The sequence below is a fragment of the Rhea americana genome, unplaced genomic scaffold, assembly GCF_003343005.1.
Source record: "Rhea americana isolate MKP2758 unplaced genomic scaffold, rheAme1 scaffold_10, whole genome shotgun sequence".
Taxonomy (NCBI): domain Eukaryota; kingdom Metazoa; phylum Chordata; class Aves; order Rheiformes; family Rheidae; genus Rhea; species Rhea americana.
In genome coordinates this window covers 4,561,656-4,577,689 of record NW_028185039.1, presented here as the reverse complement: position 1 = coordinate 4,577,689, position 16,034 = coordinate 4,561,656, and the positions used below count along the sequence as shown (strand labels likewise).

The 16,034-nt window shown below is 40.8% G+C and overlaps 1 protein-coding gene across 3 annotated transcripts in view; it reads right to left on the bottom strand.

Moving 5' to 3' along the window:
* Nucleotides 1-1,508: 1,508 nt before the first annotated feature.
* DCUN1D3 (defective in cullin neddylation 1 domain containing 3) overlaps nucleotides 1,509-16,034 on the bottom strand; it is a 24,369-nt gene continuing 9,843 nt past the window's right edge. For 2 of the 3 annotated variants that reach the window (XM_085302202.1, XM_085302212.1), the window contains exons 2-4: nucleotides 15,910-15,986; nucleotides 10,438-10,970; nucleotides 1,509-8,334 (exon numbers count right to left, since the gene is read on the bottom strand). In XM_085302202.1, the coding sequence (XP_085158328.1) occupies nucleotides 7,848-8,334; nucleotides 10,438-10,868 (918 nt within the window). In that variant the 5' untranslated portion in view covers nucleotides 10,869-10,970; nucleotides 15,910-15,986 and the 3' untranslated portion in view covers nucleotides 1,509-7,847. Of the gene's footprint in view, nucleotides 8,335-10,437; nucleotides 10,971-11,951; nucleotides 12,101-15,909; nucleotides 15,987-16,034 lie in introns of those variants that run through there. The other variant, XM_085302222.1, reaches the window with a different exon arrangement.

Below are 16,034 nucleotides of genomic sequence, written 5' to 3'. Positions count from 1 at the left end.
GAAATTGAGAATTGGTGCAGGAGGAATAGGCAAAAATACAGGCAAAGGAGATGAAAACAAATGTAATACTGGTGCAGAGGCAGCATTAGCGAACTGGTAGTAAGTGCTTAGATCAGTGTTGTTCGTAGCTCACATTTAATGCCTCAAACTCCTGACTTTAAAACTCTTAGACAAGAGAAGTATGGCCTRTATATATTTTTTAAGGTATTTCATCCACTGCAAGTGAGCCTGACATCTTTAAGGCTGTAGCTATCACATGGGGGTGAACATAACACTACCCGTGTCAGCACTACTATAAAAACTCAAAGGGAGCCAGTGCCTTCCACCAGCACTGCCAGCCCCACTGCTGGCCTGAGCACCGCAGAGCGGGCGGCACYAGGAGCCCTGCGGAGCCCTGCCGTGCCACACTGACCTCACACTTCATCCCACGGAAAGAAAACGCTCCTGGTAAGACTGCTCACATCCAGCATCTCCTTGCTGTAGCAACTTGCACTGCATAGTTGGAAAAAAAAAAAAAAAAACACAGCTAGTTTTCATCTTACACAGTTGAAAATGATGCAGTCACCTCCTTGCATGGACTATACAGGATTTAGCAAGCATCCAGGATCCCTGCTTGAGAAACTCTGGAGATGACAAATAAAGTTAGCAAGAGTCCTATTTATAGGCATGAAAAAATAATTATTTTTTTCCCCTTTTAATTGAAAATGTAAAAAGGACTTCAGCTTTAAATAAGACATTTTGTACAAAGCTTCAACACACAAAGAAAAAGTGAACACCAAAGTGTGCATTATGTAAACACCACAAATGTTACTCATTTGTTCAGTAATGCAGAGAACAACGTGCAAATTCCCTTTCCAGTGGATTGGATATCTGTAGCTGTTCTCCTCCACTTCCCCCCCCCCCCAAACCTTACTGGAATACAGGAAATCCAGAGGCTTTGGAACATTTACAAAGCTACAGTAGTCAGGATACATTGGGACTAAAGTTTTTTGTTTTTTTTTTTTGGTTTTTCTTTTTCCTCCTTTAAGGGGCTGGTCATTTAGATATACAGAAGTACTTGTACAATAATCTCACAGGTAAACGAATGGCAGATTGGATTAGAAAAAGTACCAAAATATTTAATATACATCTGGCACAAATTCCACACAAGTCAGTAATGGACAAACCAATACTTTGCTTGTAAGAGAAGAAAAACTCAGACTGCACTTAATGCTCTTCTTTCAAAAGGGACTCGACAAAAAACATTGCACTCTGAATAGCTATCAAGTAAAGACAACCGTCTTATTACAACCTATTTGCATTGTGCATTAAATTGCACAGTCTGTAATAYGCTGGTTCCATTCTGTTCCAGACAATGGTGAGCAAAATTTGATACAAAAAAGTAACTGTAAAACTACAAAGCAAATGGGACTCAGAAGTAGATGCGTCATCTTGAACTCCTCCCACGTTTTCTATAGATCATTGTTTCAAATTTGGCCACATCTCTTTTAAAAAAAATAAAATAAACACTACGTGAAACAGAATTTACTCCAGCCATTTTCAAGCATTACATTTTACAAAGCACCTCTGCTAGTGCTGTCTACCAGAGGAAGCATGTTCTACTCCAAGACAAGCAATACATTCATCGTTTCCCAGATGTGCTGTATGTCTTAGGTAAATCCAAAAAGGCAAAAATGACTCCTGACACTAACTATGGCAGATTTGATCCTATTTACCTTCGATACATAAGCACTAGAGAGACTGATCAACTAGTTGCATTCACATACAATTCAACGAAAGCCAAAGTTGTGCTTTCATTATTTCCTTAGTTAGAAGTAGTTACTTCTCTGGGAGAAGATGCACTATCAAAACACATTCCTTCCATAAAAAGAGTGACTYGCGATGAGCCTGGGGCCGAGATCCACAAGCAAGTATGCCAAGAAGCCTAACCGCATCAAACAGCGTGCTCACGCTGCCAGGTCCGCCCCACGCAGCCAGCTAATGTCTTGTGGTTGTTTCATGCCCTCAAGAGCAGCCAGCACAAATCCCAGAATTGCTGGGTTAGAACCTAATCCTGCAAGTCGCACCAACTTCCCTTGAAACTCAAGYTAGCTCAAAACACTCCTGCCAGCTCACTGCCTTTTTAAAAGGCTATTTTAACTTACAGATAAGAGAGAAAACCTATTTTCAAGATAACTATATTTAGTGTGACTAAAAAGTCACAACTTCAAGATATGAAGCACTACGCTATGACGTCCTCTAACATTAATACACGTGGGAATAAAAAGCAGCAGCCAGCCTGGAGGCCGCCGATGCTCTGTGCAGATTTGCCACCTCTGGTCAAAGAATCTCCCCTCTCAYGGGCCCAGAGAAGAGCAAGAGTCAGCAGCTGTAACTGCAGAACATGGCAACATTCAAGTAAACGTACTCACTCAACAGTAGGCAACCTTTAGTCCAAATACAATTTACAGGAARAAAAGTTACAGCAAGAACATTTACTGGGGATAAATGTTGCTTCTCTCTGTGTGTAAATTAACATGTTATCCAGAAAGGGCTTATCTGTAGAGTGCAATTACACAGAGATAGAAGCATATATGAACAATAACAAAGTTGTAAAACCTCCAGAACCTGTCAACATTTTAGAGCCTAACTACAGAAGGACTGAGGATTGCAATAGTAGTGAGGAACGGCTGTAACTTTAGTGATTTAAGGCAAGCTGTTTGCAGACCTAGTAAATTCACGCTCCTTTTGCCTGTCATCTCCTAAGTCCCCATCCTTCCCTTGAAATATGTGCAAGACAAATAGTGCAAGATTTCACACCCTCTCAAGCAGCCCTAAAGTTGGAAGAATATTTTGGTAGCAACACTTGCTACAGCATGGCATCTATTTCAGATTTACAATGACAGTAACTGTGCTGCAGTTTTCTTTGGGGAGGAGAGGGAAGGAGGCAGATGTGTTGCACGATAAAGAGATGCCACCTAACTGCATCAGTGCATGCAACTGAGCACTGAAACCAGCAGGGCATCTCCAACGCGCTCCAAAGCTCCCAGCTTTGCTCCGAGCGCAAGGGCTTTATTCTGACCCAGCTATTGGCCTTAGGGATAAGAAGGGAAGCAGGTAACCCTTGCACTTCGGCAGCCGCCAGCTTCCTTCGGCGGCACAGGCACAGCCCAACGCGGAGCAAACGCACTGTTTTTCATCACAAGACAAACACGCTCACGGCACTGCATCGAGTGGGGTCCGAAAGCTTTGAGGGCAAACGGGCAGGSCGCCGGGCGGCCCTGCTGCCAGTACAGGGAGCCGAGGCAGGCGGCAGGCCCCGGGCCGCCGGCGACTCCACTCCGCTCCAAAACCAGCGTCCCGGGGGATTTACACTGCCGTCGCAGTCCGACTTGGCCCCTTTTCAACGGGTCGACCACATGCAGATTAAATGCAGCATACCAAAGAGTACAGCAAATAGATAATACTTAACTGGGGTCAATTAAAAAAACAGATTACTCCTCCAGGCATAAAATCCTGGCAGAAAAAGGTGGTAACCTTAAACCGTTCAAGTCTAAGAACAAGAGGTAGAGATACCTATGTACTTCATGGTGATGGAGTTGCGACCTTCTGGCTTACAATTTCAGGTATTTTACTTCAGTTGACAATACAAATCTAAAGATTCAATAGTCCAGAGAGAAAAACYTAACACTGGTGTTTGCGCACTGTAAGATTTAAGCAGACTTTGACCTTTCACTATTAATTTGAAAGTTTTCTCAGTTTTGCAGTAGATTGAGGYGCTGCCCTGAAGAACTTTGACTTCCAGGTTGAACACCTTCCTTTCCAATACGAAAGCCTAAAGTCACACACACACATTTCGAGCTGAGTGAGCTCAAGGGCACAATCTGGTACCCGATTTACAAAGAGTTTTCTAAGAAAGGACGACAGCGCAGCACCCAAGGCTGCAAGACCCCGAAGCCTACGATGACTGCTCTCTGCAACGAACGGTCAGCGAATCCCTTCCCAGCRGAGGTGGCTCTGAACTACCCGGCGCTGCTTGAGCTCGGCCGACTTGCTGGAAGCAAGGCTCAGAGCGGCAAGGATGACGCTGGCGTGGACGGCGCCACGCGAACGCTACAGCCGTCAGCGAGCGCACGGCCGCTTCCAGGAACCAGGCGCGACACGGGTTCCTCCAGCTCAGTTTTCAGCGTTTCACGCTCTCACRTACACCCAGCTGAAAAGCCGCCGGGGCGCAGGGGCCGCTCCGCGAGCGCACCCGCTGCYGCAGCCCGGGGAGGCCGGGGCCACCCGCGCGTCTTCTCCTGCATTACAGCTGCACAATATTACAGCGCTGCGATTCTCCACACGGTATAGCACCAACAGCAAGTAAACTCACAACTCAACATTCAGCCATGTTTGTGGCCACCTACGGGCTCGATCCTTTAAGCCCTAACTTGAAACAACAGTCTTTGACCTCAGCAACGCACCCCCACAAGTGGGATTTCGCACAGCCGAGCCCCGGTCGACCGAGGAGCCAACTTCTAAAGCTGCCGCAAACGATAAACTTGTGCAGGGGGTCAGTGTTTTATTCCTAGGGAGTAACGTTTACAGGAATCACATTTCTTTAGGTTTATAAGGGAAGGCAACAAAATGCTAGTGTTGATATCAAACCAGTTTTCTAGGATATTACTAAAACAGTCAAAATGCATATCTAGAGTTGTTTATCCCAAGCTGCAGCAGATTTACTTCATGCATCAAGTTTTTTAACCCATACTCAAACAAAAATTATTTTTAATAGTTCCAACAGTTTCAAGAATTTCATCAGCATCACTACCCACTTACAGTCCTCTGGCCTACACAATGAGGATTAAAATTATATAAAAATGAAGAGTGAATGTATTTGGCCTATTCCACAGAAATTCACAGCTTAACCATTAAACAGGCATATTTTTGAGGCTCCAGTATCGCTAAAAACTTCCCAGAAACATGTACAAACCTCCACTCCCACCACAGACACACTGACATTAAAAAGTAAAGTCTATCGTTGAGAGAGGTTCATAAAACCATCGGCAACCCAAGGCAAAGCCCGATGCCCTCTGCCACCTCCAGCACTGCAGGAGAGCTGCACCTTGGCTTCAGCTCCTGCTTTAGAAGTTCAAAATTCAGACAGGCCTGGCTTCTATTTTGTAACTTGTAATTCAAAAATGAAATTAGACTAAAAATGAATGGCTCTCGGCTAGACAGATTGTGTGGCTATTTGTGCAAGCAACCCCACGGGCTGGAGTGGCCCCTGCTAGGCTGAGCAGCAGCAGCAGCACAAGGCTTTCCTCTAGCGCTGAAACACGGGACTTCAGCTGCGGACAACTGTACGTCCTTTCCCCAACGAGAAATAAGATTTTTATCTTCCTGTATATTCATCACCACTGTCTTGAGGGGAAACAAAACAAAAACAACTGTAGTACGCTTGATGCACTAAAATGGTTAAACCTTGTTGTATTATAAATTAATTTCCTTACTGYAATCCATGCTCAGACCACAAGACAAATGCTTTCCTTAGAGAACTCTAGCCCTGATCCGTGGCAGCTGCACGCACTGAGTACGCACTTGAGTAGTTAGTTTTCACATTTGGACATTTTAAATTCTCCTTAGGAAAAAAAAAAAAAAAGTGATGAACACAGCATTTAATAGTTGAATGAATGAGTAGTCTCCAATTTATAAATACTGTCTTCCTTTACTATCAAATCAGGTCGACATTTGCAACTTTTGTGAATAAAGCAGCCTCTGTTGGGGAAGAGTTTTTACCCCGTAACAGCACGAGCAGAAGTCTCACCCTGAATGCTTTGGTCTGCCTCGCTCACCAAATCAGAACGCGGTGCGGCTGCCAAACAGTGTTTGTGCCCTGGCAGCTGCGAAGGTTACAGTAGCACGGACAAAGCTATGGTGTTTTTACCTGTAAGAAATGAAGATCAGGGCTCCTCTCCTGCAAAGGACAAACTCACCTGTGTCTAAAACAACTGCATTTGTTTTCCACAGCTTAACACATCTCCCAACACAAGAGTTTGCAGGAACAGCATGGATCAAACTCTCCTTTTACCAGGTGAAAGAGATGCCATTTGAGACTTGTGGATTTTTTTTTCTAATAATTTTAGATACCTACGTTTTGTTAGTGATTTGTCTTAGACCCAAGCTACCGCATAGGCTGTGTGCCAGCAAAGCCGATTACCAAATTCAGGCCAATATTTCTATCGCTGCTAACCCTCYCGGGGCACAGCAGATTTGCAAAGCACACCATCTTGAGTCTAATGACAAGCTCTACTTAAAATATGCTTTCCTTTAGCTTTAAAACCTTCATACAGCACAAAAGCCATTAGATGCTATGGACAATTATTCAGTGTTTTTGTTTTGTTTTTTAATTGAAGTCCTTTTATGATCCTGAAATGCAACTCTGAAAATAAAGATGTGCAATGGAAGCGTATCAAATTCACTAAGCCAATGTTTAGCTTAAGAGAAAGCCTTGGCAATCATCCCTTTTACCAAAAAGGTGTAAAAAAGTTGACATACTAAAATTAAAAAAAAAAGGTAGCATCAATAACCAAAAAAGTTTCAACCAGTGTTAATAAAACTCCCTTTAAATCACAACAATTTCAACAGGCAAATAGTCCCAATACAAGCATTTTAAAATAATAAATCGACTCCTATCCAAATATTTACCAGATCAGTCCAAAAATGACGCATCTACACTTTCGTCATTAAGAACATCTTAAGAATTCACTTTGTCATCAGATGCCAATATTGTTGCTCCAGAAAGTCTGGAGTATTAACTGCAATTTAGCAATTAAACACTGGTTTAAAAATTGGTTTGTCAATATTAATGCAAAAGTTCATTACATAGAAGTACTGTGCTTGCCAGACAAGTAAGATAATACTTTAGGTATAAATCAAACATATTAAAGCAGAATTATACCACAGTTTTCCTTGAAGACTTGGGGTTTGTTTATTTGTTGCTTCTGCTAATGTTTAGCAAACTTAAGAAGCAGAACCTTTGGTTCTTTTAATCAAGTAAAAATATTATCATGTAACCACAAAAATACAACTTCCAGAGAAAATGGAAGTCCATCCAGAAGTCCACTTTCAATAAAACTGAGGTAGTACTGCTCTTTTATTATGTGATGTGTAAGAGATTTAGGTACAAATCATTATCTACCACTCAGTTGACTGACAGGTACAGTAGTTTTATAAAACATCCCAACATTTAGTTTGATACTCTGAAAAAAAAGGAATGATTTGGACTCATTCACTAAGAGTTAGCTTAAAATGGGAATTAGCCATATTACAAAAAGCTGTGGCTTATGTTGTTTTTAGAGCCTTATTACCAGGGGATTAATGCATTTATAGTTAACAGTTAACACTGCTTTTTATCTTGGTATAAAACCTTAAAATCATTACAGCCTAAAATTTCAACAATGTAAACAGCACTACACACAGTACAGACCTGCCCTGACAGATGTAGTATGAAAAACTTAATCTGGCACTGTATAATTTAGCAATGTTAATTTAACCTAACTAAAAAGATCTACATTGTGCAAGAAATATCAGACTTACTTATACTAATCTGAAGTCTTAAAAAACAAACAAACAAAAAAAAAAACAAAAAAAAGAAACTTGTAGCCAGGGTCAAATATTTCAGGGCAAGAGTAAAAGGAATAACCAAATTAAGAAAGTGCCTAAAACATGATACAGCATTTTAGAGCCCTTTCAAATACAAGGCAGAAAAAGGTGTAAAGTAGAAAAATCTGGAGCCTCGGCAATTTCCAGAAACCTCCAGAGTTTACATTTCACRAAGGGCAACAGGTTGCTTTTGTCACTGCTGCTTAAATGCTGAAATGCTGTTAAGTCTGTTCTTCCGTACACAGCCCCTCTGTGTCTGAAGACGCAATAATACATTTGGTTTCCTCTTCCTTTTTCCTTCGCTCCATTTCCCACTCCACAAAGGTATCGAAGAGACTAGGCCAGGCCTCGTCTTCACTGTAGTTGCTAAGGTCTGGTCCAATCACCTGAGTAAAATTTAGAAACATGTTCCACGTGTCCCGGGAGATTCCCTTGATTCCTGAGGGGTTCTCGATTAGGAAGTGTAACCACTGGTCCAAAATAGGGGGTTTGTTTTGGGTGAAGACTAACTTCCAAAGGGCAATGGCTATTTCCCGATGTAGCGACCGCTGTCCTTCTTCAGAGTCCAGGCCAAACTGAAAGGTGAAACGATAGAGATCCTTGAATTTATCTTCCTGCTTGGCTTCATTTAGGAGGCTGGGGAACCTTGCACAAATGCCATCAATGCTGTCTGCATTTATTGCTTTGCAGCCTTCGAAAAACTCTTTCCTAGTAAGCAAGAGAAGAGAAATTATTGAGAACACTTCTYATCAACCTCAAACACTGAACAAAGTTCCATCTCTGTTCAGATACACCAAATCAACAGAGGGGTACCCCAGCAACGTGCTGCAATACACAGCATGCTCTCACCCCTCTGCTGGGTGTTTGAAAACTCCCAGCAACTAGAGCTGCCAAGTTTCCAGTTTCTTGTGGCTTGGGGACCACACTCAGAACACATCCACCCTGCATGGTTGGGGCATTACCAGCATTTGAAAGACACTTTGCTTTACAGCTTTCTGACTACTTGATGCTACCATATCCAGCGTCTTTCATGTAAAAAACCAACCAAACAAAAAGAAGTAAGGGTACCATAGAAGCAGTGCAAATACATCTGAAAATACTACATTTACTCCCTGAAGCCTCATACATAAACCAGCTTGATCTGATACTGCCCATGCCTTAACGCCCACGCTCTGGAAGAATTGTTCAAGGAAAACAATAGTTCAGTCGTGGCTTTCCTTCAGTTTTTGGGTTCTCTTCTAACATGCAAAATAAAAGGGTGCCAGCTGTGATGGTCACAGAAGGCATCTGCTGAAAGAATGGATCAGAGCACGGCATCATGCAGCCAGGCTACAAGCCAGTATCCAAACATAGTCAACAAACCAGTGTATGAGGTCATGTGGCTTGATGGCTAGCTGTGACTTAGAATCTAACACTCATGAACAAGTGCCTTAGCATATCCACCAGCYAATACTAAGGAAAATCACAGATTCTGACACAGGACGGGATGGAGAGAGGACAGACAGCGCAGAGCCCCAGAGCATGGACAAGTGTGTACACTGCCTTCTGTAACGGGAAATGTCAAAACAGCACTTAGCACTCCGTGGGCCATGTCTCGAGACCAATACCAGGGAACGTACTATTAAACACACGTAGCCTCTCACCAGGATATTTGGCTTCTCTCCAAGAGAATCATAATAGTGTTAGTAACACTCAGGCTGGTTGTGCAGAATCCTAGAAACTGCTTATCRCTCTCTTATCACCTTAGGGAATATCTGTTCCTTCTGCCCCTTGCAAACCCACATCTGCATTCCACAGAGTAATTCCCTTSCATTTAAGACACACTCACATCCATGTCACCTCCAAAGAGGCAGGAAAAGCTCTCTGTGCTCAGTATGCAACAAAAGGTTTCAAGCTTAGAACACGGAAGTAATTTTAATAAATATTAGCAGTGTTAAAATGGGTAGCATTACTCAAACCGACCTAGATGAGGGGGAAAAAGAAAAATCCCTCTCAAACTGTAGGCAAGGCCCTCCAGGAAGCCTTTATTCGCTCTTACCTGGACAATGATATACAATCAGGTTTGGGGCAAGGAGGAGTGGGAGGGTTACTGGGTTTTTTGGTTCTCTTTTTGCTGGTAAATATTAGTCCTTCTKCTGTTTCTTGTAGCATCAAGCAAGCTTTATAAGCCTGCACACTGAACACATATTCCGGAAAGACAGACAACACTTTAAATACCAATTGCTGCCAGCTAGCATGAAACAGCTACCACAGTGTCAGAAACCTTGGGTTTATTTCTCTCTCTCTGATTCAACAAAATTAATCTTGAAAAAAGTCATTAAGAGTAATACTAGTTGGGCAGGAAAAATTCTTAGGAAGGAGTCTACTTTTCAGCTTTCTTTTTTTCTTTTCTTTTCTTTCTTTTTTTTAAACAGAACAACAATTGATAGTRATTAGTAAGTAATTACACATATTACTTCAAAATAGAAATTAATTTCAGTGTCCAACTTTGTTATCATCCAGACAATGCTGGATACAGCAAAATTAGTTTGGCAAATCAAGAATAAATTAGTGTCTAGAGAACGTCATTACACTGTCCATCACTACCAACAATATGTCCAAAACATACTTTCAATTCCAAAATCCACTGTGAGGGGAGGGAGAGAGGACAATACAAAGCTTACCTTCTGCAACGGTAGGAATTAATTTGGTCAAAAACGCAAGCGTTAAAAGAGGTAAGTAAGTGAAGCTAACAAGGTTGTCTCTCCAACATACAGATGGTAGGATATATTTTAACATATGAAAATAATTAAAAGTTCTACAGGAACTAACCTTGTAAATTTGCACATGGTAGCAGCCTGGAATTTCCAAGCCAAAACTAGCACTTTAAATTCAGTGGGATCAACACAGAGGTCATTGCAAAATCGTTCCATTCCTTCCTCCAGTATGGCATCTTCCCGTTCATCCTTATATCTCCTGAACAACTCCCCAATCCTTTGGAGTGAAGACTCTTCTGCACTGGAAACAGCGTCTTTCTTTGCATCCCCAGAAAACGTTGGAGGCTGACTAGACTCTACAGCGGCGTCCGTTTTCTTTGTCCCATTGACGAGGATATCCCCTGAAGACTTCCCACAAACCGAAGGATGGTCGTCTTTGTGGACTGCACTCCTTTTACTGTGCGACTTGCTGCCAGATTCTCTTTCCCCGTTTTTGCTGCCAAGGGTGGAAGAAGGGTTCTTGCACTTCGTGACACACTGGCCCATGATGTTGCAAGCCCAGCTTCTAGAGCAGTCCCCTGGCAGTCAGACACCCTCTCGGCAGCTGTTCAACGCATTTCACCATGCCCTCAGCGGCAGTCAACTAACCTGGAAAACAGTTTGAGTTAAATCACTGCTCCTACACAAGAGTATTGTAAGTATTAAATACAGAGTAACATTCACAGTAAGCGATCAACTTCAGAATATTTAAGTTTTACATACTGAAAAGGTGTAGTGTATAAAAAGTTGGCATATGTCATAAATTTTGGGCAATTTCAGGCTCTTTTACCTAGGAATCAATGCAGCTCACTCAGTGGCTGCAATATACTAACGGGTCCTAATAAAGGAAATTCCTAAAATTCTTACTGTAACATAGGTTACAAAGAGGTTGATTCATGTAGAGACTTCATCAAGACAGACTACTCTAACACAGGAATATTTTACAGGAAATAGTTTTGAAAAGTATATTCATATTTTAGATATAAAATACAAAACACTGAAATAAAGCTTTGGGGAACAGAATGACAGACTTATGCTTTAGAATTTAGATTGTACCTTTGGCAAACTGGCAAAAGCTTTTTTTTTTTTTTTTTAGTGTTTGGAATCTAGATTTTTTGTTTTTAAAACATACACAGAGCATGTCTGCAGAAAGTAGGTAACACTCATTTTTCATGCAAGATGGTATTTAAGGAATTATTGTTTCAAGTGGGCTCTTGCTCATCAGGTAAGGAGACAGGCAAAGGGGAGAGGGCCTTTTTAATGAAACTTTCAAACTTTCAGACAAATACACATACAGATAGTAAGAAGCAGTATTTCCAGTTCATTTTTTTCAATGTAAATTGAAATGCCACAATGATTTCTTCACATTCTGTTTTTAGAAATCATAACATTAAAGCCTTGCATATTTGGAAAAGATATTTTACTCACAGAAAAAGGATCTTGAGCTATTCCTATTAAAACCAACCAGACTCTCGCAGTACCCTATCAGCATGCAGCCATGTCCTCGAATAGGCCATTTCTTAGAAATATCCACTCCAAGAAAGCAACTGCTTATCATATTCCTCCTTTCTCCACTTATTTGCATCTCACCTCTGCTGTCTGTTAGGTAGCAGCCTCCACAGTAAAAAATGGGTTTACTTAGTCTTTTTGTTATAGCTTTTTGGTTATTACTTCTGGGTTACAGAACTAGAAAAAGTCAGAAAAGCAGGATTACAAATTAAATACAAAGAAAGAAAATAGATACAAGCACAGTTTGTGTATTCCGTCTTGGGTAAATCCCTTTAGAAATCAAACTCCTATTTTAAGCTCTAAACCAACTTTGAACAGCAGCACTGACAACAGATGAATTCTCCAGAAATTAAGATTACAAACACGTATCTTTTCCTCAGCTCCTCTCAAGTGTTATATCTATTTTGTCAAAACACGGTATATGTAGTTTCAGGAGCAAATAAGACTCCTTTTGCCAATATAGCTTACTACAATGTGGAGCTTGTTTAATCAGCAACAGACCTTTTCCCAGCACAACTKATTTCCTCCCTACCACTTTTTGACCCATATAAACTATACATTCACAAAGAAGTTTCTTCACATAGCARCAAACCTGGTAAATGCTGATTATCCCTAGAGATACCTCTTAAAAAAAGAAAAAAAAATCCTTAAAAGCAAACTACAGAGAGAGAAGTTTTTTTTTTTTTTTTATCCCTAGAGATACCTCTTAAAAAAAGAAAAAAAAATCCTTAAAAGCAAACTACAGAGAGAGAAGTTTTTTTTTTNNTTTTTTTTTTTTTTTTTTCCTTTTTTAATAAGCCTCAGGTATGGACCTGCAGTTTAAGAAGATACTTCTCTTAGTACAGGTGTAGTCTTTCACTCCTGACCACTTGTTTTATTGCCAGTAGCCAAGCCTGCCCTATAGGTTGAGTGTGATGCACAGTTCAAACGTCCCTCTGTGGAAGGGAGGGGACGTGGAAAAGGGAAGCAGGGAGAGAGAGCAAGGAAAGGGTAGAGGACAGGCCCCGGAGGGCAGAATGCAGGAAGTAATACATATTTTCCTGAACTGTCAGCCCAGATATCTACAGAAACAAGGAATTTAACAACTTTTAATATTTAACAACTCATCAGTTATTTTTTTTTAATTCCAATTTGTATAACTATTTTTTAAAGCAGCAGAAAGAACAAACATCTGGTATGTGCTTAAGAGAGGCACTTTGTAACATYATTTTTATGGGCAAGTAAAGTTCAATCTAATGTATTCAAAAATTACTTCTTAGTTGTTTGTAKTTTAAAGGATTCATTAAAAGACACATTTCCACATAAATAACCCATAAGGCAGTTTCATGGGTCCTCACTGCTTCTCAGCTCTTTGTGATTTGGAAGAGAACAGCCTGGCCCTGGTTCCAGTGCTCCATCTGAGGAACACTGTCTTCTCAAATTCACATCAGTTATTTTTCCAYTACATCAAAACAAATTGGATATTAGACCATGTAAATTATTGATTATTGATTAACTGCCAGATACCAGACTCCCTTCCTTTTTTTATTTAAATTCATCAGAATTCAAAAGTTCTATTTACACATTAATACTTGTTCTTCCAGGAATGGCTTTTCCCTATGGGTAAGTTAAGGAATAGCTGCTTATTAGTGAATGGCACTTTCCTCTGAAGTAGCAGGTAGCAGATCAGAAGCAGGATAACGGACAGAGATTATTAGTCTAATTCACTTTAGTAACCCCAATTTCAAGTTAAAAGCAAGCAAACAGTTTGCAAGATTAACTTACACATTCTATCCTTGTATTTTCTTAACAGAAATGATTCATGCTGTCACTCTTTCTAAGCAACTGTTGTATTAAAAAAAATACCCAGTATTCAAGTCTAAAACTTGACATCACCAGCACCACAAACAGATGAGGGTTTTGTCATTTGCTATCATGAGAAGACAACATTACTTTACACAGAAGGAAGGTCAGTCAGCATTTTTAAACCGCTATACACTGGGAAGCATCCTTATGGCTGCTTCTGAGAACCAGTGGGGAGTACACTGACACTAATCTATACAATGCAAGTTAACCAAGTCCCCACCAATGCACCTCTCCGAACAAGTAACTTTTCTATTCTCCAACCCACTTGCCTTACAAAGGGCCTGAGCTCTGCTAGCATTGGTGCTCCTTGCAGTAACAGAGCTTCTTTCTTCCTCTCTACTGAGGAGATAGTCACAGTAATCCTACTTACTACCAACAAACACTACAAGATACCCAAGTGCAGTTGCTGTAGTTTCTCACTTTTCTGATGCACAAAACCTGATGTCATCTTCCAGATACTTTGAAGCACTCTGCTCCCAAAATAGCAAAACCACCTAAAAAAAAGTTAGACTGCATCTGTTGGCAGTTTGTGCATGTATCTTGCTTTGCAAGAGACAAATCTTTCAGTGCTCCATGAGTTATCCTTTTATAAAAAGCTTTCACTGTGCCGTGTCCACTTACTAGTCACCTCCGCTTCCTATATGACTCAGGTTTCAAGCCATGAAAACAAGTGCATAGGAAGGTGATGGAAACAAGTGGGAGAACTCAAAGCTTTTTGTTAATGTAGGATGAAGAAGGGTTCCAACTGCAGCATCAGAAGCCACACTGAACTCAGTGTTCGATGAAGATTAAAAAGCACTTTCAAGAAAGCAAATAGAGGTGTTCATTTAACTGCATAGCAAAGCAAATGTCAKGTATAGGTCAGGCTGATTATGCCTAAGTGAGCACAAGAACTTTATTTCTCCCAGCTGGATTAGGTACCTCAGGTATAAAGTTCTCATACACACAAAGGCAATCCCRCACTGGTGGCAAAGCACCAATTCCCCAAAGGATCAGTTCTCAAGAGCAAACTTACTGTAACAATTTATACAACTAGACAGTAAGATAGAGAAAGCAGTACTAGCCATTAAGTTTTGCCATTCTACTAATAAAGAACAAAACTCAGGGTTAAAGTTGGAAGCGCAACAGGATACAGGACTCCCAAATAAGTTTGATTACTCAGACAAGTATTGAGCAATAACCTACAGTAAATATGAATCACCAAGATGCCCATGAGGCTGTCTTCCACATAACAGGAACTGCAAAGCATAGATGGACAATGATGCTCTCTATTTCTTACTAGAAGGGAGTAAGCACCTGGAAACACAGGAAGTCTAGCACTGGTGACTACAATCAGTTAAATGAAAGCCACCATTTAAGAACAAAGAATGTGTCAAGCCATACTGCCCAACACATAAGACTGAAAAATTTGGAAAAATTTGGAAARATCTTGCTAATGGTTGCTTTCTTTTATAAATTTTGTAAGCCYTTCTCCAATGATTTCAAGAGATCAAATCACACATAATCCATGGCGTGAAGGAACCAAAACAGTGAAGTGACTCAGWAGTGATCCTCTGTTGGATACCACAACACAACTGACAACAGTACAACCAGACAGGGCAAGAGCTCGCAGATGTAAAAGGGATATTTAAGTAACCCAGGCAAACATTTTTGTTTAATGACTATAATGTTACTGTAGCAATTACAAAACATAGTCAAGCATTATGCTGTTAATAAAGTGTTGCATCAGAAGGTATTTAGGAGGTGAGCTTACAAAACACAGACAGTATCAGGAGAGAAGAGGGGAAAAAAAACACGTATACAAGAACACCTTAAAGGAAAGTTTAAGAAATCTCATTACAAAAGGGGACATTGTTCAGCCAACCACTAAATCCCTTCCCAAGTAGCAGTTCATCAGCTAAGGCGAAGACAACATTGCTAAAGATCAACTAAGCTTTCACTCAGTCTCAACTTTTTGCAAATAAAGAGTCCATAGCAGAATTTCATTGTGCATTTTTTATCTTTTTGTGGGCAGAGGGCATAACTTCTATAATAGCAGTGTGGGTGCCCCATCTTTTTCTCCCTAGGAACAGATACACAAAGCTGACCTTTGGGGAGGCATGAGAGGGCCCCGCGACTGCCAAATCAGAAGCAATCCCTGTTCTAACAGTTTATGCTTTGCAAGTGATCTTGTAAGTAAAGATCTAATACTTACATAGTTGCAGAGACACAGAGAATCATTCCTCTAGCTTTTACAGCCTTCTTCAGGCTTCCTGGCTTCTACATGGAACACTGTAAAACAAAAGGACCACACAAATCTTTACATTCAGAAGAGACTAC